At 37.0% G+C, this 23266-nt stretch overlaps 1 protein-coding gene across 5 annotated transcripts in view; it reads left to right on the top strand.

Moving 5' to 3' along the window:
- Positions 1–23266, top strand: part of HYDIN (HYDIN axonemal central pair apparatus protein) — a 310335-nt gene that overhangs the window by 108170 nt on the left and 178899 nt on the right. For 4 of the 5 annotated variants that reach the window (XM_016164411.2, XM_036231381.1, XM_036231382.1 and 1 more), the window contains 3 exons: positions 1042–1141; positions 15019–15137; positions 19569–19792. In XM_016164411.2, coding sequence (XP_016019897.2) covers positions 1042–1141; positions 15019–15137; positions 19569–19792 — 443 coding nt within the window. Of the gene's footprint in view, positions 1–1041; positions 1142–14802; positions 14829–15018; positions 15138–19568; positions 19793–23266 lie in introns of those variants that run through there. The other variant, XM_036231384.1, reaches the window with a different exon arrangement.

The following is a 23266-nucleotide window of genomic DNA, read 5'->3' as shown; positions in this document are numbered from 1 at the left end:
ATCACATATGCCCTAGTTGGCCCTATTACAAAACCCATAGAGAAAACATACAACTTTCTCTCCTAATTTTTCCAATAAACTCAGGATTTCCAAGCGGTGTAAAAATAACATCAATTATAGTAAACAGCTATTTACTGAGCTCTTACTATGTACTGAATGTGGGGCAAAGCATTTGACCCACACGACCTCCTCAGACCTTAGGAAACCCTTTGAGGCAGGTATATTATTAGCATCTCCTTTTGCAGCCCAGAGAAGTTATAGTTGTACGGTTAGTATGAAATACTAACCCAGGTTGTATGGTTAGTATGAAATATTTTTCATAGAATATCTTAAGGGTATTCTGATATATGGCATGTGTACTAGAATTTCAAAATTTGGTTTCCTTTTATCACTTTTGAGTGGTTTGAATTAAAGTGAGAAATGTCACACTGAATCCGAACCAGGGTCTGATCTGGCCATGTTTCCACCTTGGGCCATTGCTGTGTTTTTATAGACTAAGAATATTTCCTTCTGCTGTCACCTTAAAAGTTAGGAATGTGGTCCTTCCATCAAGTAAGTTAGGTTATTCTTTCTCCGTGGCCCATCTGGACCTTATTTATATGGGCACAGCACTTACCATGTGTCTTATAAGCTACTCACTTCGCATTTATTATCCGTCGAACACGTGAGCTTCCTGTAGTCTTAGACCACATCCTTCATCTCTGAAGCCCAGTGCTGGGAACACATTGGTATACAATGATCGCTCATTGAATACACAAGTTTTAAAAATTTCCTAAACATTCTAGTTATAAACTAATATAACTTTTATTTATATAAACTCGTTATATATTCACGGATTCACTGAAATTATTTTCGAAGCTCATCTCCAACTTGTACCACCTCTTAACAAGTAGCATAAGCTAACTCTCTTGGATAAAATAGTGCTTTATTTGTTGTAAAAGTATTTCCTTCATATGTAATAATAATAACAATTAACATCAGTACCTACCTTTCATCATGTTGTTTTTAAATTTTTTTTAATGATTCTTTCATGTTTTCCAGGAAGGTGATGTCTGGCCCAACTCATCAGCTGAAATCACTGTGTATTTTAACCCTCTGGAAGCCAGGCTTTACCAACAGACGGTTTACTGTGACATTTCAGGTAAAGATAGCCTCTGTGTGCTAAACTCAGGTTACCATGTGCCTGGAGAATAAAGTAGGGTGCTTGAGACTCTGTGTGTGTGTGCGCGCGCACGTGTGTGCAGGCATATGTTCGGGCTATGAGCAGTGCACGACATAAATATAGGAATAATGTGGTCAAACTATGCACTTCTCACTTCTTTCTAGAACAGATCAAACTTTGAAGTACATTACAATTGTGGTGTGGGTGGTAGGGGATGGGAAACCATGGGTCTGGGTTTCCCCTTGATTTTTAGAGCAGCAAGAACATTCTTTGAGACAAATTCTCACAATTTATTTTTGTCCTTTTTGTAGTATTTGACTACTTATTATTTTCTTTTTTTTTTTAAGTTTTTGTCAAAATAATGTATGCTAAGTGGGATGGGAAGGCAGCCTGGCTGTGGCCAGAGCCACAGGGATGGCGCACAAGTAGGGTGGCAACCTGATGGCTTCAGGAGATTGTATAGAGAGAGGAGTTAAACAAAAAAGGTAAATATCTCGAGGATGACAAGAGCCAGTATTTTTCAATCTTGGAGGAAGGAGGTACAAATATGGAAAAGAAGAAGACTAAGATGAGCCCTTTGGGATTAGAATGGTATTGGGGTTATCAGTATGAACCGTGGTTGTTGATATGCAGAGATATAGACATAATTATATATGCAAGTGTATGTGCATATTTGCATACATGCATATGCATATTTCCTAGCTATGTCATTGAGAGATACTGGAAGCTTTGAGACCCTAATAGCAATGAGCACACCTACCACCCAAAGCTTGGTTTTTAAATGCCATCCTTCACTAAAAGGAACTTTAGAGAATTGACCGATTCCAGGACTGAAGCAGAAAAAGAACAAGATGAGCCTGGAATATCCTGTTGTGTGGGAAAGTAAGAGAATGCTCTTAAAGAATGACAGGGACATGTCAAAATGACACAGAAACCAGCAAAGGGAGGCTCACTGACCAAATTTGGAACAAATTGAGGCTCAAAATAAATAATGACACTAATAGATTATAATCCATTTTGTAAATAGGAATCTACGAGTCTACTCAATAAAATTTACCATTTGGCAATCACAGTAATAACCAATTCAGGTAAAAAGCATCAGTGGGTCTTAAAATTAATGGGTGAAAGCAGGATGTGTAATAGTATTTTATGTAGCCTTAAAATAGCCTCCTTCAAAATACTAATTAATTATAAAGAAGAGAAATTTAACTTTACACTGCAGAAAGCTGGTAGATGTTATCTTGGTTAATACCAGCAGGAATGAGCAAATCCACCTGTTGGACCCTCTGCTAAGGTGCAATGAGAGAACACAGCATTTCTTCAGTGATATTAGAGCCAAAATACCTAAATTGGGTCTAATCATGAGGAAACATCAGACTAACCCAAACCAAAGAACAAAACAAAATGACCGGCATATACTCTCCAAAAATATCAAGATCTTGAAAGTCAAGAAAAGAGTGAAGAACTGTTCGTGTCGACGGAGCCTGGGGAGACGTGACGTCTGGGACAGCGCATGAGCCTGGGTTAGACCTTTGCTCTAACGATTATTGGGCAAAAGATCCATAGAGGTTCTTCTTACCACTCAGGGAATTTTTCTGTGTTTTACAAATAGTTCAGAAATTAAACGAATACCGACGCCAATAAATAAGTAAAACATATAGATTGTAAGATTACAAAGCTAACTAGCAGCCTGTTTCTCCGGCACTGCTCCCAAGAAGCACTTTTGGCTGTTTCTTGTGGTAATTCCCCTTGCTGATTCCCTGCTTATATTGCTATTTGTTGATTTGTCACCTTCATACATTACTTTTGAGTCTCCAATGCGAAAGGCGAGGATTTAATTCACTTACATTTCTTCTCTCCTCATTGGGCTCCTTGAGTTATAAATTACATGCAGTGAAATTCACTCTTTTGGCAGGTACAGTTCTGTGACCTTTGACAAACCTGAACAGTCTGGTAACCACCATCAAAGTCAAGTACCGAATCTCTCCGTCACCGCATAAACTTCCCTCATGCCCCTTTTGCGGGCAGTTTCATTCCCCACCTCAGCCCGTGGCAACTCAAGTATTTTAATATGTTTATTTCATTAATGAGTTTTATTTATAGCCTCAATTAATATACTTAAAATTATATTTTTTGTTCCATCAACTCTATATCATCGCTTGATGTATGAGGATATTGGGACCCTCACCGGCCCTAACCGGCCCACTCCCGTTCCACCCTTCTCCCTCTCAACTTCTGGGAGTTTTCTACTTTTATATTGTTGTGATCCATAACCATATTTAAGTCTACTATTTTGTCTACATAAATCTTATACACTAAAGGGCCAAATTGTATTCTGGGAACACATTTTATTCTCTGCTGGTTGAGTGTTCTGACTTGGATCGCTCAGAGGATGTCTCTGAGGTCTGTATCAAGTAGATTTCTTTACTGTCCATCAGTCTCTCACAGTTATGCCTTGTGTAAGCTTACTTCACAATTGACTCTTTTGTACACTTGTGGGGTATTCCCCCCCCCCCCGTGGTTTCTAATTCCTTATTTATTCACTCCTATCTAGTTTTATTTTTTATTTATTTCATTTTAAAAATTTATTTATTTATTTTATGGTGACTTTGGTTAATGAAATCCAATAAGTTTCAGCTGTACACTTTAAGGCGTATATATATATATATATATATATATATATATATATATATATATATATACACACACTGTCTGTTCACCTCACATAGTTAGATTTCTTTCTGTCACCACATATTTGACCCCCTTTACCCCATCTACCTCCTCCCTCCCCCATCCTCCCTACCCTTTGGTAACCACTAGTCTATTTTTAGAATTTATTCTCCTCTTCTCCTTGAGGGCATTTTTTTCCCCAGAGCCCACCAGCTTCTTATTCTAATTCAGATTAGTCACCTCCTACACAGCTGTTATCCAGGAATTGTTAAAAAATTTCCATGTGTGTTTCACTTTTGCTTTACTTAAGTAACCTTCTCAAAAAGAGTATGTAAAAGAGAAATTTTGATATTTAAATATCTCATTCTCCCTCCGTGCTCAATAGTTTAGCTGACTATAACATTCTAAGTTTAAAATAATTTTTCCTCAGAACTTTTAGAACATTGTATAAACTTCATTGTAAAAATCCATAAGTCTGAAGGTCCCCTGATTCTTATTCCTTTATAGGTGGCCTATATTTCTTTTGCAGTATTTTCTAGGATTGTCTTTTTGTATTTTGGGTCTGAAATGTAATGAAGCTATGTCCAAGACTAAGTTTTTCTAATTCATCCTCCTTAGCTTTTATAGACCATTCGAGTCTGATTATTCATGTGTTACTTAAGCTCTGGGAAATTTTATTTTATTTTATCTTTTTACATATTTCCCTACATTTTAAAAATTGTATTCTTCTGGAAATCTTAATGATCCAATGTTAGACCTACAGGGTTGATCATCTCTTGTCAAAGAATAAGAGTTTAAGCAAGCATGAGTAATAAATGACATTAAATGCCATTCAGAGCTATTAAATAAGGACACCCAGAGAAATACTGATACCTAGAAAATTCCAGGGTAGTTGGTATCATTCATTCATAAGGTTCCTTCCAATGTCATCCAGCGTGTGATTGTCCATTTATATATAAGAACGAGAAATCAGATTTAATTTTCCAGGTAGTTAGTATTACTAGCCACTGCTGTCTTATGTGTAGGTCTCCAAGAAATGTGGCTGTGACAATTATTTTTAAACTTAGGAGGAGAGTAATAAGAGTAATAAGAATGCACAGTCATTAGCATCTTCAAGTGCAAAATCTGTTTTGCTCTACCCAGAATGACTCTAATCGATATCTACATAGTCACTTTTCTCCGTGCATTAAGTGGTTAGGCATCTAAGAACAGTGCCGCCTGATGGACCGCCTGACCCAAGACTGCCATCCTTCACCTCCCCCAGGTGTGTGTCCCTTTCTGATGACCTTTACCTCACTTTCCATGGATGTAACCATCACCTTGACTTTTATGATAGTCATTTTATTATTTTAATACATAATTTTATCCCCTTTGTATTCATCCCTAAGCAAAATAGCATAGTTTTGCCTGTTTTGAATATTTATATATTGAAATCATACACTATGTTTTATTCTGCTAGCAGTGGGAAGCTAAAGCCACTCTAAATATTGATTAAATGAATGAGCAAAGAAATGAAAAAAATGAAGGCATGAGTGAATGAAATCTAGTATGAACTGGCCTTTCCTTGCCCATGAATGTGGGATTCTCAGGATGGCCCCAAGTGAATGCAGAATAGACTAGGAGTTTCTGCGTTGACATTAGTCTGTTTCTGCCCTTCAGACCAGCATCCTCTGTCCCTGACTTCTTAATGAGTCAGAAGGAAAAGCTGGTACGTCAGTGTTCAAGCACAGCCCGAAAACGCTCCAGCGGCCCCCATGCCACAGGTGGAGGGACCTCTTTTCTCTGTGGCTCCCCTGGGACGTCGTGCTTGGCCACATTCCAGGGGGTTGGCTGCTCTCCAGGAGGTTCCCAACCATTACATAACTAGTAGTATTTATCTATTGTTTCATTTGCAATTCTGAATTCTGCCACAGAATTCACGTTCTAGATAAACTGAATAGTATAATTTTCCATCTGCATGACATTCCTTTTTATTTTGTTAGTGATACCCTAAAATATACAATTGCTAGGGAAAGGCTTTGTTTACATAGTAATTCCATATTATTTTCCCTGTAAATTTCATGCAATTCTATGTGTCTTTTCAAGGGCTGGTGATGATTCCTTATCATTATCTTGGTTTTAGGTTACTAAGAAATACTTCTAAGGCGGATAGAAAAACTCCTACCCTTGCTTTATTTTGCATTGCTTTTGTTTTCCTATGGGTTTTGAGCATATCGAAGCAAATGCATATAGATGTGCTTTCCCTTACGCCTTTTTACATAAATGATAACGTATGTTACACAATAGTTCTGATATTTCTTGGAGATTATTCCGTAACACTAAATTAAAAGGTGTAATTTTCTTGGTTGTATATGAATTTTTTTTGTTTACATGCCACAGTTAAACTTTTAACCTTTTGTCACTGAGAAATAGAACATAGATTCAGAAATGTATATAGTACGTGCTGTGGTAAGCAGAGTAATGGCTTCCCAAAGAGTCCCTAGTACCTATGAGTATGTGACTGTGCATATATTACATTACATGGCAAAGGGGAATTAAGGCGGAAAATAGAATTTAGGGGAACTACTAAGGGGCTCTACAGCAGGGAGGGGAGCAAGCTGCTTAGATCTGATTATGGCAACTACAACATCTTTAAGACCTTTTCAATTAATGTGAAACTGAAATTTTTTCTTTATTTAAAAATTTCAGATTTTCTTAGAAGTAGTAAAACATGATTGTTATGTTAGATATTTATATAGACTTGCTGATAGTTTGATTTAGGCCTTGTAACTGACCTTTCATCTGTCTTGACTTTCCAATGGAATGTGGATATTCTGAATTTAATCATGACTATTACCTTAAAAAACTCAAAGAGAAACTACATGTTTGGTTTGGATCACCATATAGACACTTCAAAGGAAGCAACACTTTCTGATTTACACTGTGAAGTGTATTGCTAGATAGCATCGTTGATGGGTGTCAGAGTCAGATGCAGAGGAGCAGCATGGTGGAAACGATTCCAGATGCACCTGCTTCCTTGAAAGACCCAATTATGATGAAACCTCATTGTCCGTTTTTTATTCTATATATCATGAGAGAAACATCTAAGCTTTTAGCATAATTTAGGGCTTTTGCTTTTTATCCGAATTAAACTAAAGAATGGAGATTTAAATAGATTTAGGAAACAAAGCTACATCACTCCAATCATTCTAAATGTTTTTGGGTTTTCAGAGTAATAGGTGAGTAATTACTCTACATATATGTAGCTTTGCTTTCTCAAACTTGTTAAACTGCAGCCTCATAATAATGTAAGGTTTCTTAGTCCTAAGATTAAGAAATTATTTTCTTGATCAATTATCTACGTTCACTTTAAATTATATTTTCAGTTATCAAATATTTCAAACATAAAGAAAAATACAGACAATAATACACAAATATCTATGTATATAGAACTCAGATTTAAGAAGACTTGAACACATGGAAAGATATACCCATGTTTTGTATCCAGAAGATCAACAATATAACTAGGTCAGTTCTCCCTGTAAATGTAATATAACACCAGTGATAACATCAACAAAGTTTTATTTTTAAAGTAGGTTGGTTCCAAAGTTTTTATGGAAGAAATAAACTAGAAATGCCTAGAAATTTTAGAAAAACAAGAGAATAATGTGGGAGTACTAACCCCACCATGTGTTAAAACTTATTAAAAAGCTATAGCAAATACAATCGTATGCTTCTGGAACATGAAAAGAAAGTAGCTATCGAATCAATATTCATTTTCCTTTTTATCCTCACCACCACCACCAATAATCAACATACCCTAATCCCATAACACCTCCCCTCCCCCAAATCCACATTTCCCAATATCCTTGCCATGTGAGCAAAATAAAAGCCCCAATTAGTTTAAGCCACTTGGTTCTATTTATCTTTTGCCACGTAACAAACTACCCTAAATTTAGTGGCTTAAAACAACTAATAATCATTTATTTTGCTCACAGAGTTGCAATTTGGTTAGGATTCAGCAAGGAAAGCTCTTCTTTGCCCTACGTGGAGACAGCTGGAGAGGCTAATATCATCTTATAGCTCATCCACCTACATATATGGCAGTTGATCCTGGCTGCTGACAGGGACCTCACTAGGTTCTGTTTGCTGGAACCCCTATCTGTGGCCTCTCCATGTGGCTACTTGCTTCCTCACAGCACGGACAATAGACTGAATTGTTGATGCGAGAAATCTACTGCAGTCTAATTGCCATTTCTTTAGGTTATCTATCTTTTCTATCAGATTGATATTAAGAATTACTTTATGTTTAGTGTTCTACGGTTTCATTGTGAGGGATTTATCCTACTTGGTACTTGCTGTGCTTCTTCAATCTAAGAACCTTTCATTGATTCTAGAGTATTCTCAGCAATTCTCTTCAATGTTGTTTTCATCTCATTAACTCAATTTTCTGTAGGAAATTCTTTTAGATATATGTCTTTTCCATGGAATCACCATATCTTTTAACCTCTCCTTTATATTTCTGATTTCTTTGTCTTTCTCTGGTACATTCTAGGTATTATTCTGAGATCATTCTTCTGGTCGACTAATTCTATCTGTAGCTATAGCTACTCTTGGTGTATTCATTTAGTCCATTTTTAATTTCATCGACTTGGTTTTTCAGTTTTAGAAGTTCATTATAGTTTTAACGTTTCATTCTTTCTCCTTCATTATGGTTCCTATTTCACTTACTTCTTTGAAGATTTTAAGAATGCTATGTTAGAGTTTCTTTACGAGTTTTCTATTATCTCACATTCTTGGGGTACTAATTTGCCCCTAGAAAGTAACCACTGACTGTCCTCATACTGGCTTGTTTCTTCAGATTGTTTGAAATGTTTATATTGTGAGCTCATCTTTATTATGTGCTATGGCATAAATGTCTATGTCCCCTCAAAATTCATATGTTAAAACCTAGTCCTCAAGGTGGTGGTATTTGGAGATGATTATGTTGTGAGGGTGGAACCTTCATGAATGAGATTGTGTCCTTACAAAAAAAGACCATAGAAAGCTCCCTCACCCCTTCCTCACTGTGAAGACACAGTGAGAAGACAGCATCTGTGAAGCAGGAAGTGAGCTCTCACCTAAGACTGAATATGCCAGTGCCTTGATCTTGGACCTTCCAGAATGGTGAGAAGTAAATGTTTGTTATTTAAGCCATTCAGTCTATGGTATGTTTCTTATAGTAGCCCGAACGGACCAAGTAAGACAGCATGGGTACCGGACCATGGAAGTATTCCTTCAGAGCAATTTTTTGTTTCTTCTGCCAAGAACCTTATCTTTTATTTTCTCAGCTTCTGATTCTCTCACCTATAATATAACATAGATTTGGATCCCATACCTGTATATGGAATTTTGATTTCTCATAGGAACTTCTTTCCCCTATTCAGAGTGCCAGGCAGATGACAAGCTTCATCACTGCTTTTCAAGACCACTAGATCTTTTTAGAAAGATCCTTTCCAAGATTCTGGATTTATCCAAGGACCTAAGTTCAATTCCTCATTCCCAGAAGGAACAAAGACAAATGTCCTATTTTTGTGATCATAAGACCTACATATAGATTTTATAAATCTCTAAGTTTCCTTTTTATTTCTAGCTCCTGATATTTCCATTTTTTCTTTCTTTCTTTCTTTTTTTTTTTTTGAGCTTGATGAGTATTGAAAATATGTATTTGTCATATTTTTAGTAAGGGTTTTTTTTGTGTGTAAAGTTGAAGGATGGACTGAGTCACCTGACTACTGTGTTGTCAGAAGTCAACAGTTAACCTTGTTCATATGTTTCTCGAGAGAATGTCCTCAGAGAATCTGCTTATTAAAAATGTAGATTTGGGGAGTTTCATCTATGTTTTATTGAATAAAAGTCTGTGGAGATGGTGCTAGAGAATATCTATTTTAAATGAGAAATAAAAACTAAGTGTAGAAGGTTACAGGGTACAAAACATAGAGGGAAATCTATTTTATTTCTAAATAAATAATGGGAAATTAAAATTCGGAAAAGCAATATTATTTAATAGCATTAAGAAATATGAAATACTTGGAGATAAACTTGATAAAAGACTTGTAAGACCTCTATGCTGAAAACTACAAAATATTGTTGAAATTAAAGACCTAAACTGTACCTTGTTAATAAGCCAGTAAATTAATATGATTAAGATGCCATTTCCTTCCCAAATTCATCTACAGATTCAGTGTAATCTAAATCGAAATTTGAGCTTGTTTTTTTTTTTTGTAGAAATCAACAAGCTGACTCCAAAATTCATATGGAAATGCAAAGAACCTAGAATAGCCAGGAGAACTTTGGAAAAAGAAGAATAAAATTGGAAGTCTACTACTGTCTGATTTCAAGACAATTTCTAAGCTACATTTATGAAAATAATCCAGGATAATCTCCCCATCTCAAAATTCTTAATCACTTCTTTTGCTAGATAAGATAATATTCTCCTTTTTGCCATATTAGGTAGTATTTACAGGTTCCAGGAACTAAGACGTGGATATCTTTGGGGGCCGTTATTCATCCCGTCACAGATCCCATGTGACTACCCAGTTGCTTTAGCTCTTTATAGTCCTTCTTTCTTTGCTGATATTCAACACTTGCTCTATCATACATCATATTTACATACATGTGTGCATTTATTCTGAGTTCTGAGTTCCTTAGTCATTTTTGTACTTTCTGCCCCAATGCCACATTCTCTTAATCATAATAGCTTTCTAATAGATTTTAGGACATGAAAACCCAAGTCCTCTCAATTTATTCCTCTTTAGGAATGTCTTAGTTATTATTGGTCCTTTGATTTTTACATTTAAATTTTATAATCAGCCCATCAAATTTCATCAAATTCTCTCTGTTGGCATTTTGTTTAGTAAAGCATTAACTTTATGATATCATGAATTCCTTTTCAAGAACATAGCCTAGTTCTCCATTTATTTAAATCTTTGTTAATATCTTTCAATAAAGTTTTATAATTTGTTCCTTGAAGATCTTAAATATATTTTTGTTAGATTTATTTCTAGGTGCTTTATTTTTTTGTTGCTGTTGTAAATAGTATCTGGAAAATTATTTTTTCTGATTGTTGCTGTGTATAGAAATGCAGTTGGTACTTGTTTATTGATTTGGTAATCATCAATCTCACTTTATCTTATTAATTTTAAAAGATTATTTCTCTGTTCTTTAGGATTTTCCAGACAGACAGTCCTGATATGTGAATAATGACAGCTTGTTCTTCTTATTTCTATTCCCCTCTTCCACCCATATTTTTCTTGTCTTACTGCACAGGAATGGAGCTCAGCTCTAATATTGGACATCTAAGATGCCTTAGATGGCAAGTTTCGAAAGCCCATGATCCAGCACCCGTGCTGTATTAGTCTGTTTGGGCTGCTATAACAAAAATATGATTTTCTGATATTTAATGCAATGTAATTTATTGCATTCAGGGATTGTAGGGCTGTTAAAGGTGTTCTATAGTGCATTTCTCTACTTTTTATGTGTGAAACCAGGATACTATAATCACAGATGAGAAATTCCCCTATTTAAAAAAATTTAAATATTTTACTCTTCTAATAAGCAACCTGTTGTTAGAGCTTACTAGTTCCCTCAGGTTGTCCCTCTTGCTATTTTTTTGCCAAGACAAGAAAAATCCCTTATAGAAAAGAAGCATTTGTAATGTAATCCTAAAATTTAGACTAACTCTTGTAAATGCAAGGCTGGGTGTTCCTTGTACTCCCATTCTATCCTGGATGAGGGAAATTGCGAGCTACAAATAAGGCACATTCCTTTGAAGTAATTAATAACTCTCAAAGAAACACTGGCTCACTGCTTTATTACAGCTCGTCTGCTTTTATTATGATTATTTGTTGAGGAAGGCAATCAAAGTAACAGATGGGGGAAAGCTTTACGCCTGACAATTACACATAGTCTTGCAGTTTATTCTACAATATATTTGCAATTCCCTTTCTTTGCCATTCTGAAAGTTGGGTCTCTGTCAAAATACCGTTCTCTTGACCAAGGAGTACAAATCTTTGCCAACAGATTCAGACCGTAAAATGATGGAGTGGGATGGCGAGGTTTGGGCTCTCCGAAAGTGGTACTTATGTTCTAGAGTGTTGTCAGCACTGAAACTTGGCCTTTAGAGAAACCCCTTTTCCAGGGATCAGATGAATTAGGGGTACACTTTGAATAAATCAGCCATTCCAAATATTTCATGGATTGCTTTTGCCTCTTATAGTCAAAGTAATACCTGCCTAATGACCGCTGTGTTGCCAAGCACTGCAGGGGACACAGAGACAAGTATTCTTGTCTTTAAAAGGATAGTCATGGAGAGAAAGCATTAAAGATACAGAAGCTGAATAGCACCAGAAGACAGCGGAACATGAAATGTCACACGGCATTATAATGATGATGATAAATGAGAAATATCACTTGGTTGTTCAAAGTGTATTTGCTTTAATACTGAAAAATACATCTACCAGAGCATCGAAAGTATTTCGAATGTTAAAAATGTTACGCACAGAGCAAAGATATAATTTTTCCTTAAATAACTGAAATTTAAGTGGTACAAATTTAAGGAAAACCTTTCAGACTATCGGAGATTTTTAAGTGGTGATATCCCCACTGTCAGTGAGAATGTGGAGAGACAGGAACCATTAAATACTGTTGTCATTTGTGTGTAAATTAGTACAGCCTTGTAGAGGGCGATATGCCCACAGAGGTCAGAATGTCAAATGTGCATCTCTTTGTTCTGGCAATTCTATTTCTACTCATGGTGGGCTTAGTAATTTGGATCAACTCTCTAATACAGATAGAAGAACAAGGCAAAGTATTTTTTTAAACCTGTTTTGAAGGTAAAACATAACTGCTAGGACAGTGAAGAATTATAGGGCCAAGATTCAGGAGAAGAAAGAAACCAATACAATTAGACTTTGGGGGTACCTCTTTATTCTTAGCAACACTGCCTTTTAATGGATATCATAGAGAGGCTGATAAGTTAAGTACAGTTAGGGGAAAAAAACAGAGGAGTTAACGGAAAGCCCAAGGAGAAAAGGCCCTGGTAATCCCCCGGGTTCGAGGGTGTGACCCAGTGAAGTGACAACTAGAAATGGACCAGCCCTCACAAGTACAGAAGCTCAGCTTTGAGTTAGTTTTTAAGTATAGATTTGATCGAGCCAGTTCTTCTCCACTGAGGTTCCAAAAGATAATTAATCCCAAATGTTCTAAGGCATCTTTTGTATATGAGAAATTAACTTCTCTTTTAATATCTAGGATAGTATTAGCTACATACCCTTCTCTGGAGAATCGAGAAAATAGTCACTCAAATGATTGGCTGTAGGGCTTAATTCGCTCACAGAATCTAAACGGCAAATGGTTGGATTAGGTCATGGGATCGCTAATGTCCTCTAGTCACCAGCCAGAAGCTGGAGGAAGATCACATCTTAGGGCCTCGAATTATCTCTATAGTTTTTTTATATACACAAATCAGACTCAATGAAAATAACCAAGCGCATGAGGAGGTGACACAGTCTGAAAGAACATGAAGATAAACCATAGAAACAAACCCATAGGAGGTCAGAGAATATCATTAGACACAGATGCTTTAAATGTTCTTACTAATGACAAGATTGAACAGAGGCCTAGAAACAACAAAAATTTAATGGGAAGTCTGGAACTGAAAAGTTATGACAAATTAAGAACTCAATAGATAAATTTAATAGCTTATTATGAACAGCCAGAGATAGATTTTATAAAGTGGAAATGAAATAAATCAAAAGACTATATCCACATTAAAGCATAAAGAGACAAAATACAGGATAGATCATAGAGTCAAATGGAATGTGGCAAAAAGTTCACATATATGTTTCCACTATATAGTCTATTATAATTGTATATGCTAACATATATATAGTAAATATCTATATGTAGAAAGAAGTGAGAAAATGGAGCATGAGAAATATTTGAAGAGATGATGACTACAAATTTCTAAAAACCGATGAAAGGCATTCATCCATGGATTCAAGAAGTACCACTAATTTCAAAAAGGATAAATACAAACCATACCTGGGAATATTATAGTAAAACTGCTGAAAACCAAAGACAAAAAGAAAATCTTAAAGCAGAGGAAAAGATATATTGCCTCAAATGAGCAGTAAGACTATAAGCTGAGTTCTCAACAGAAATGGTGGAAGACAAGTGGCAATAGAATATTTTCAAAGGGCTTAAAAAGAGTATAGGAAAATTGTTCATAAACGTGTTCAGGGATATCAATGACATTGTAATTTGTTATAGTAAAAAGTTGGAAACCATTTAAATACCCAATGAGAAGGATTGGTTAAAGATATTCACCTCTTCTCTAGATGATGATATGTAAAGATGTTCCAGATGTATTGTTAAATGAAAAAAAGCAGGTTATAAAATAACATCTAGCATATGTTCTCATTTTACATTAACGGTATTTAAATATGATTAAGTATGGAAGGATTGGCACCAAAATGCTAACAATAGTTATGTTTGGGTGGTAGAATTATGAGAGAATTTCTACTTTCTCTATAATATTTTTATAATGATCATGTATTAGCAAATGGAGATATATCAATTTTTAAAAAAGGAACAAAACCAGTTAGTACTTTAAAGCCTTCTGCTCTCTATTGACCCTGCATCCATTGTGGATGTGTAATAAGGGATACTGTTTATTGGATTCCATTACCTTTATGTGAAAGAAACTGCAAAGGTACAACTCCTAGACTCAGGTCCCTTAATACCCTGGCTCTTCCTAAATCTAGGGACGATCAATGTGAGCAACAGCCCTTGGATTCCATGGCAACTTATTTTATGAGGAGCATCAATCTGTGGTCACTCTTCTCCCATGTAGAGAAATTATGTTTCTTTGTAAGAAACTTAAAGATACAGTTAAGACTGGGTTAAAATTTTTTCCTTGTTTTCTTTTTTTTTTTCTGCTACAATGTCAGCCTGAATTGCAAGCTGTTTCCTAAAGGTAAGAAATAAACAGTCTTTCTGTTTCCTAAAAATAAACTAAATCTTCAGCATTGGTTAAATTGCAGCCTCCTCAGCCCAGTGTAGAGGGTTGGTGTGATGATCTTGAGTATTTACGTTGGTGACATGTTGTGGATAATTTGGGGTAATAAAGCATCATTTGGGTAGTAAAGTTCGAATTGTTTTTATAGGCAGAGAGATCCGTCTGCCCCTCCGAATCAAAGGGGAAGGAATGGGACCAAAGATTCACTTCAACTTTGAATTGCTGGATATCGGAAAAGTTTTTATTGGATCCGTACATTGTTATGAGGTAAGCACTAAGATTATTCATTGAGACTCAGACAGCGCTTGGCTTTTGTTGTTTTCTTTTGTGTTTGTTTTTGCTGAAAGAAAATTTGCATAATCACGTCCATTTGCCATTGCTCATACTTATTCAGACCCCAAAGTGATCTGACTCTTTCTCCTCTCTCTCTAGCCTTGTTGAGTGGGGCAACTTTTTTACGATTTCCAGAATGTCCTAAGGATAGCTGTTTTCATACCTCAGAATTTTCTTTAAATGTGCTAGTCCCTAATCTATGATTTAAAAACCAATGATTATGTTTTCTAGAAAAGACCTCCCTACTTTGTCTTTCCAATTAAATAGAAAATGATCCTTTTACAAGATATACTCATGGGTTCATAGGATCTTAGTTACTTCAGTACCACCTCATCACTAAATTTACATCTTTTTTTTAATTAAAAATTATTGGGCTGATATTCATAAAATCAAATAAGTTTCAAGTGTCCAATTCAAAAGTATGTCATATATATATTGCATTGTGTGTTCACCACCCAAAGTTAGATTTCTTTCCATAGAACACTTTTTCACACTATCGAACTGTAACCATTGAAACATTATTTTAGATTCCTGAATTGTAAATGTTTGCGTTTCTATAGAGGTAATAATAAAAGCAGTGATTTCATGAGTGACAAATAGGTGTCAGCTTCTATGCTTGGTGACGTGTGCACGTCTGTGGATTTCATGTATAGTTTCTAATCCTTACAAAACCGCGAAAGGTAGGTTTTACTGTACCTGTTTTATAAAGAAGAAATGTGGGGCAAATAGTAGTTAATTCGATCTACATCATCACCCTTCATGTGTGTTGAGCACTCATGTGTTAGTTCATTTAGCCCTCACTAAACCCTCATGGAGTAGGTACAATGACTATACCCATTTTATAGCTGAGGAAGCTGAGGCAGCTGAGGCTTGGAGAAGTTTTACTAGTTAAGGTAATTAATGCTAGAATCTATAACAAACAAATAAAAATATACTCTCAAACATGATAAAAGTCTATATCGTTGCTTATATCCAGTCCCAAACAAGGTTGCTGATCAGCAGATAGCTCCCCTTCAGCAGAAAACAAGGAACATGGGCTTCTTCCATGTCATGGGTTTGCCACCCCTAACATGCGACATGCAAGATTGCAGTCTCCTCCGTATCACACTGGCAGAAGGAGGAAGAGCATGGAGGTTTTCATAGGAGGCAGCACTGGAGGTGGCTCGTAGCACTTTTGTTTGTATCCCATTAGCTGTCCATAAGTGCAAGGATATCTGGGAAATGGAAGCACAGGAGGAAGAGGATATGGGTTCAGTGAATGGCAGCCCGACTGCCACATTTGTTAAGTTACTTGGCAAGGACGCACAGCTTGTAAATGCTGGTGAGCACTGGGTTACTAGGGTCTGTATCACATGGGAAGATAAGGCCCTTTGCTGGCTTTTCAATGCCTCAGGCTCTCACCAGGGGCACATCTAGCCTACCACCAACTCAGCTCTCAGTCCAGCCGAACCTGGCATGGGAAGTAAAAACCCAGTTGCTCCTGAGAGCTTTCTGCAGTGTCATTTGTCTCAATATTCACCCTGGCCTAAATGGGATGGTGTGAAAGGTAAACAGATGTTAATGTCATGATGAGATGGAATGTACATCAGAGCACAATTTAAGTGAAGAAATCAGTCACACGACTGTCATAAAATGAAAAGTGGCATGGCTGCTCTGTTGCATTGCCCTGAATTGCGTTTTGAAAAAAAAAAAAAAAAAACAAACAAAAAAAGTCATTTAGGGAGGAAATTAAAAGGTGCAATAGTTCTTACTAAATTGATATTCTGTCTGTAATTTATCCAATATGAATTTCTCACACATCTTACAGACTGTATCTTACAGATACCACATTAGAAAAGGATCTTTAGTTCCAATGCAAAATGGGTAGGGTTTCCTTGAATATAGTAATTTCTTAAAGATTTGATAGGAGTGTACTTAAGGCCACCACTTCTCATCCTCCCAAATCTGAACAGTAAAGCAAACCGCAGGCAGCTAAATAAGTGTTAAATGAGGTGCCGCATCAGACCGGACGGTTTTGAGAGCTGTGCAGTGGCAGAGAAGGACATGGTAAGGTGCTCCTTGTGGGAATATTTTGCACTCTCTGCATATTTAATGCTGATGCCTCGTTGCATCTCTTTCAGTTTATTACATCACCTCTTTGAAACAAATTTCAATAACTACCTATTGCCCTTAGTCATTGCTGAGCTTAGCAGATTCATAAAAACAAAACAAAACAAAACAAAACAAAACAAAAACAGAACCCCAAGAGTATATACTCTTCCCCAGTGTAATTAGAAGGAAAGCAAATGAGAGGGGGACATTCTCTTATATATTTTCTTCTCTCCAAGGACTTTGACCACATGGGTAGGGGTATTACCAGTAATCAAAGTGTCTTAGAATTGTGTCCCAATTTGATGGATCCTGTATACATGAGTAGGTGCTGCTTTTGGCTGGGGGTTGGGGTGGGGGGGAAGGGGGGAAGGGGTTGGAGGCGGAGGATGACATACATATTCTTGAAAATGGAGGGGCTGGCACCTCATAGAAAATCTGGGTAAAATATTTGGGTAAAATAAAAAGATAATCCACACGTCTTCTCAGAGAGAAGAATAAGGATCCTTCAGTTTACTATGAACACCTCTGAGTTGCCTTTGAGTTACCACTAGTGCATGTCAGTTGCTTCTTAAATACAGATAAATTTTAAACCCATTCTCTCAGCACTGGGGCTGTACATACCAATCACTGTCATTTAAGCACTATTTGCCAGGTACTATTCTATAAGTTACATAAGTTAATAAATTTCATTTTCACAAGTCTAAATAGTAATACATACATTTTATAGATGGAGAAACAGTGGCAGGTTTTCCAAGGTTACACAATAAGTCAGTGGCGAAGGTCTGATTCGAATCCAGGCATTTGACTTGTGAGGCTCTGGTCATAATCACTCTTCTATATGGTCTCTTTCAAAGGAATGAAGGGTGAAGCATGAGCCCTACGACCATGGAGCTTAAAACAGAGACAGGGAGATAGGAAATAATGTAAAACAAAAAATGAGTAAAATATCAAGTAGCAACTAGTTATGTATCTATTTTGGTGCATCGTCTATATTCTGTTGGCAGAAGTGGTTGTTTTCCTCTGCAAGAGCCCCTGACTCTGTCCAACATGTGCTCTTGATTTCTTCTCTCCTTCTCCAGGGCAGCCTGAGCTAGTGGACCTCTCATATCCACCAGACCCCATTCCCGTGGTTAGCTAGCCCCCTTCTTTTATTACGACAAACATCTAGGCCGGGCAATGAGTATGCATTATCTCATTTAATGTAAATATACTAGTTCTCCTCCACCATACCGTCCCACAGCTTTGCCACCCCCATTCTCAACTCTTCACCACTAACTTTCTCAAAACAGAATCTAGGATAGTTAACCACTGCTTCCTCCGCATGCACTGACTCCCTAAACATTTGTACTCTGGATTCTGCAATCACATTCCATTGGAATTAAATTCTGCTTCAAGGGCAAGAATAACCTCTAATTAAAAATAAAAGATCTGTAACATTTTCTCATTCGACCACATTCAACACTTTCTGGAAATTCTCCTCCCTTGGCTTCAGGAATAGAACTGTGTGGCTATGATACAGGTTCGTGGACAGAGACTGTGAGAGGAAGGAGCAGGAATGGGAGACTGAGCCAGCCCTGGAGGTCTTGGAATGCCAGGCATGAGCTTTTTACACACACCTAGTGTGCGATCAAATGTGGCCAATGACGTGGCTCCAGAACCCCAGTATATAACAACGAAACTTTTCTATAGCAAAACCGTTGCTTGTGTAAGCATCCCTGAACAGTTATCCATGCAACAGAGTTTGCGATGAAAATATTCCAATAGGATGAAATCTAATAGCACAACAAAGAGAATACTTGCAATCTGGAATCCACAGGGTGTCACATTTACGTTATAAACATAGGCTTAGGTAGTTCTTGCTCCTCTATTCTGACTTACTTTTATTTTTCAGTATGCCACTTCATCTCAGGCTTCTTATGCATTTGAGAGAAATACCTTACCTTCCCTTGGTTACTTTACAGAGAGTATCAAAAAAATCGTATTTAAAGGCTTTTCAGTAGATGTGATTATTATCAGTCTTTACAGCATAAGGATCATTCACATGACTAACTCCACTTTAAAGAGGAGACAAACACAAAAATTCTTTCTGGCTTGGGAATCCTATCTTCAAACATTAAAGAGAGAAGACTTCATTTCTGCCCTGGAGTTTTCCTTTGGTTCTAATACCTGCCACTGTCCCTGTGTTGGTATTAAATGACACAGCCACATGCTTATATGAAGATTAGTCAGAGGCCCATTGTCTGCCTCTTCATTTTTGCCTTCTTATCAATACAGGCAATACTGTCCAACAAAGGCAGCATCGACGCCCTCTTCAACATGGTCCCTCCCACTTCGGCCATGGGGGCCTGCTTCGTTTTCAGCCCCAAAGAAGGCATCATCGAACCAAGCGGCGTCCAGGCCATCCAGATTTCCTTTAGTTCTGTCATTCTGGGGAACTTCGAAGAAGAGTTCCTGGTCAATGTCAATGGGTCACCTGAGCCTGTGAAACTGACCATTAGGTAAGATACATCTATAACTGATGTGGGAACTAACCGAAGTTTTTACCTACTGCTTTCTTAAACTTCATAACTAGATCATTTCTTGGATAACCATAACTACCTTTGTTTATCTGAACACATCGACATACTGGGGTGTTTTAAATTTCCACCAGTGTTTTCCTACTAAACATGTGTAACTTATTATCATAACGAGGATACAGATGCTTTTGGGGATCTAGTTTTTCTGTAAGCTGTAACCTTATAAAACAGACTTAATTATTAAATTAGTTTCTAGATACTCTCTCTGTTTTCGGATGTTTAGGGGAAATAAGTTACTAACACTGATATAAAATCATCTCCTTAACTATTATCATAATTTCATTAAACCTTCATCTTTCGTTTTTATTTTAAGGAAGTTCTTTAAATGCCTTTACCTATAATGCATGCACAAGTATCGTAAGAGTCTCCTCATGGAGTTAGTTAGCCACAGCAAGACACCTGTTGCTTTTGTGCTAACGGTCTTTTGATGGCTTCTCCAGCTGCTTATAATAATCAAAAGTCATTAATAGCAGAGTTTGTCCTCGGGTTTTAAAAAGAAGTTCTCTGTGACCAACCCATGGAGAAGATCTAGAATTTCTGGTTTCTGGTGCTTAGAAAGATCATATCTTCAGAACACATTGCAAATTCTCTTTGGATTCTCACAGCAACAGGAGGTTCATCACCATGGCAGCCCCTCTCATTACGGTTACTGCTAGCCGGACCGCCCTGCATCTGCAGCCGAGGTCTCCCGCGAGGTCTGGAGATAACATAGAAAATAGACAGACGAGTATGGCCTGAAGGGTCCTAGAAAAACTTATGATATACCTACTGGAAATTCAGAATCTCAAGATTAGCTCAAAGATCACCATTTCTTCTCATTTCTTCCACCTAAGTATCCCTGTTGTAGGGCAAATTACATCCTCCCAAAATTCATATGTTGAAGTCCTAATACCCAGTGTCTCAGAATGTGACTGCATCGGAGATAGGATTATTAAAGAAGCAATTAAGGTCATATGGGTAGGCCCTAATCCAATATGACCGATGTCCTTACTAGAAGAGGACATTACAGCAAATGTGAAGACAGAGAGAAGAGGGCCACCTACAGGCCAGAGAGAAGTAGTCGCTCCTGTCAACACATTGATCTTGCACTGCCAGCCTATGAAACTGTGCGGAAACAAATCCTGTTGTTTAAGCCACCGCGTCTGTCATACTTTGTTATAATAGTCCTAAAACACTAATCAACCCCTAACAAGCACGGAGAACGAGCAGGCATAAGCCTCCGTAGTTCTGTGGCACGGCTAAGACAGCCTGCTACCGTCATAAATCCCCCTTTTTTAAGTCTTGAGACTTATCGGAAACTTACACAAGGCATTTGCATTCTCTTCCATAATATATCTGTGTTTGCGATAATAGAAAAAAATCAGAGTTGCTGTCCTGATATTTGAATAACAAATTTACAAGTCAGGAAAATACACCATGATTATCTTGGCCCATGGAGGTTATACAGACCTCCATACAAAACTGGGGAAGATAAAACCTTAAAACTGTGCTCTTAGAAACATTTAAGATAAAAAGAATGATGGCCCTATCTGTAGATAAGAAAGTATCAGATGTTAAAGGACCACAATTTTACTTTTCATGCAGACAAAGAAAAAGCGAAATGCTGGCCAAGATAAGCTAACTATCCTTCAAGCTGAATAAGAAAACCTATCCCAATTTCATCTGGCCATTCTCCGTTTTAAGTTCAGCCTAATAATTACTACTGTAACTAACTATCAACATACATACATTGCTACTCTATTTAGGAATAAATGTGTGTCTTGGGGTATTTATTTAATAAGCTCTCCCAGGAACTTATTCACAAGTGAACTGGATTAGTTAATATTACAGGTGCTTTATGGAAGTTAAGTCTCTTGTTTCATCTTCTAAACATCACCACTCGTCCAAGCTCTCATGCTCTTTTCTTATTTGGGATGTTTATTTCTGGTTTCTTTCAAAGGGAAGGAAAACTTGACTGTAGAAAGAATGTTTATGTTCATCCTAAAGCTAATCACAAATTGCTAAGAGAAACATTCTTGTCTGAATTGCATGTGCGCAAAAGTGTTCTAGCATGTCAAACTATAAACAATAGTTTTGAAAACTGTTTGGGCCTCACGGCCCAAAATATCTCTATAAAATTAATGTTGTGGATCCTGGAATTTTGTTTCTTATTCTTTTATTGTCAGGTATTCCTCTTTCCTCAGTTTTCTCAATACTACATAATTTTGGTTAGTATGCCTTGAAAGAGCAGAATAATTATCAAACTTTTGCCGTTTCTATTTACCCCTCAAACTATATGACACAATATTTTAAGTGGTCAGATAAACAACACTGTAGAATTAATGTGATTTTAAAATTACTCACAAGCAGTTTTCTTCCCTCCTGTTTTTATATGTATAATTTAATAAAGTTTTAACCATTAGCATAGATATATCTTTTATTCAAAATTTTTCACTTCATATATCATAATAATTCAGTCACTCTCTTAGTCTTTAAAATTATAATTTTCACAGACCTCTGCATTGATGGAGGTCACGGTCCTGGCAGAGACTGTCCTAATGGTCAGAATCCCTGTTAGAATGGATGTTACGGTATCGAAGCCCAGGTGGTAGTTAGTCACAATGCCTTTCATTACATGTGCCTTTGAACAAATGTGATTTAACTCTGGTTTCTACTTCTGCTCTGATGAAACGACAGTTTTGTGCAAATTTGTGATCTTTCTTACCTTCTTTAGCCTTTCGTGCATTTCAGACACTTTTGATGTTTGTTACTTTGCCCCGACTGCAAACTTCTTTTACAAATCATGTAGGTATCTAACCTGGAGGCTTGTTTGACTTCACTCTCAGCTGGATTCTAATTCCTTGCTGAGTACCAGCCACCCCTTTTGAAACCACATTGGGTTATTAGCACGAAATAGGATAGATGGTCCAGAGAAAGGCTTTTAGAATTCAAACTGGCTGCTCTGAGTCTCTGCTGTCTTTGCTCCCCCCAGGCTTGTAGCAGCCTCTCACCAGTTGTGGTCAGGTCTGGAGCAGCCAGAAGTAGAAGTGTCTCATGCATTCATCCCGGTGTGACACACCTACATCACCAGTATCTGGAGTGAATAAGATTTATGCTTTGTGTGTTTTCTGATATCTCTGACCTATAACATTTAAATGCTTGGCACAGCTAGAAGTGTAGATCTCTGTATTACAGGCATACCTCATTTTATTGCTCTTTGCAGATGTTGCTTTTTTTTTTTTTTTTTTTTTTTTTTTACAAATTGAAGGTAAGACCCTCTACTAGCAAAAACATTATGACCTACTTGATACTGATACTTGCTTTATTGCAGTGGTCTGGAACCGAACCCGCAACATCTCTGAAGTACACCTGTATTTATTTTAAACTAAAATATCACTCCAAGATCATGAGGCCTTG

This window comes from Rousettus aegyptiacus, unplaced genomic scaffold, assembly GCF_014176215.1.
Source record: "Rousettus aegyptiacus isolate mRouAeg1 unplaced genomic scaffold, mRouAeg1.p scaffold_m13_p_14, whole genome shotgun sequence".
In the NCBI taxonomy this organism is placed as follows: domain Eukaryota; kingdom Metazoa; phylum Chordata; class Mammalia; order Chiroptera; family Pteropodidae; genus Rousettus; species Rousettus aegyptiacus.
The sequence above is the reverse complement of the archived record's forward strand: the minus strand, read 5'-3'. Positions and strand labels throughout refer to the sequence as shown.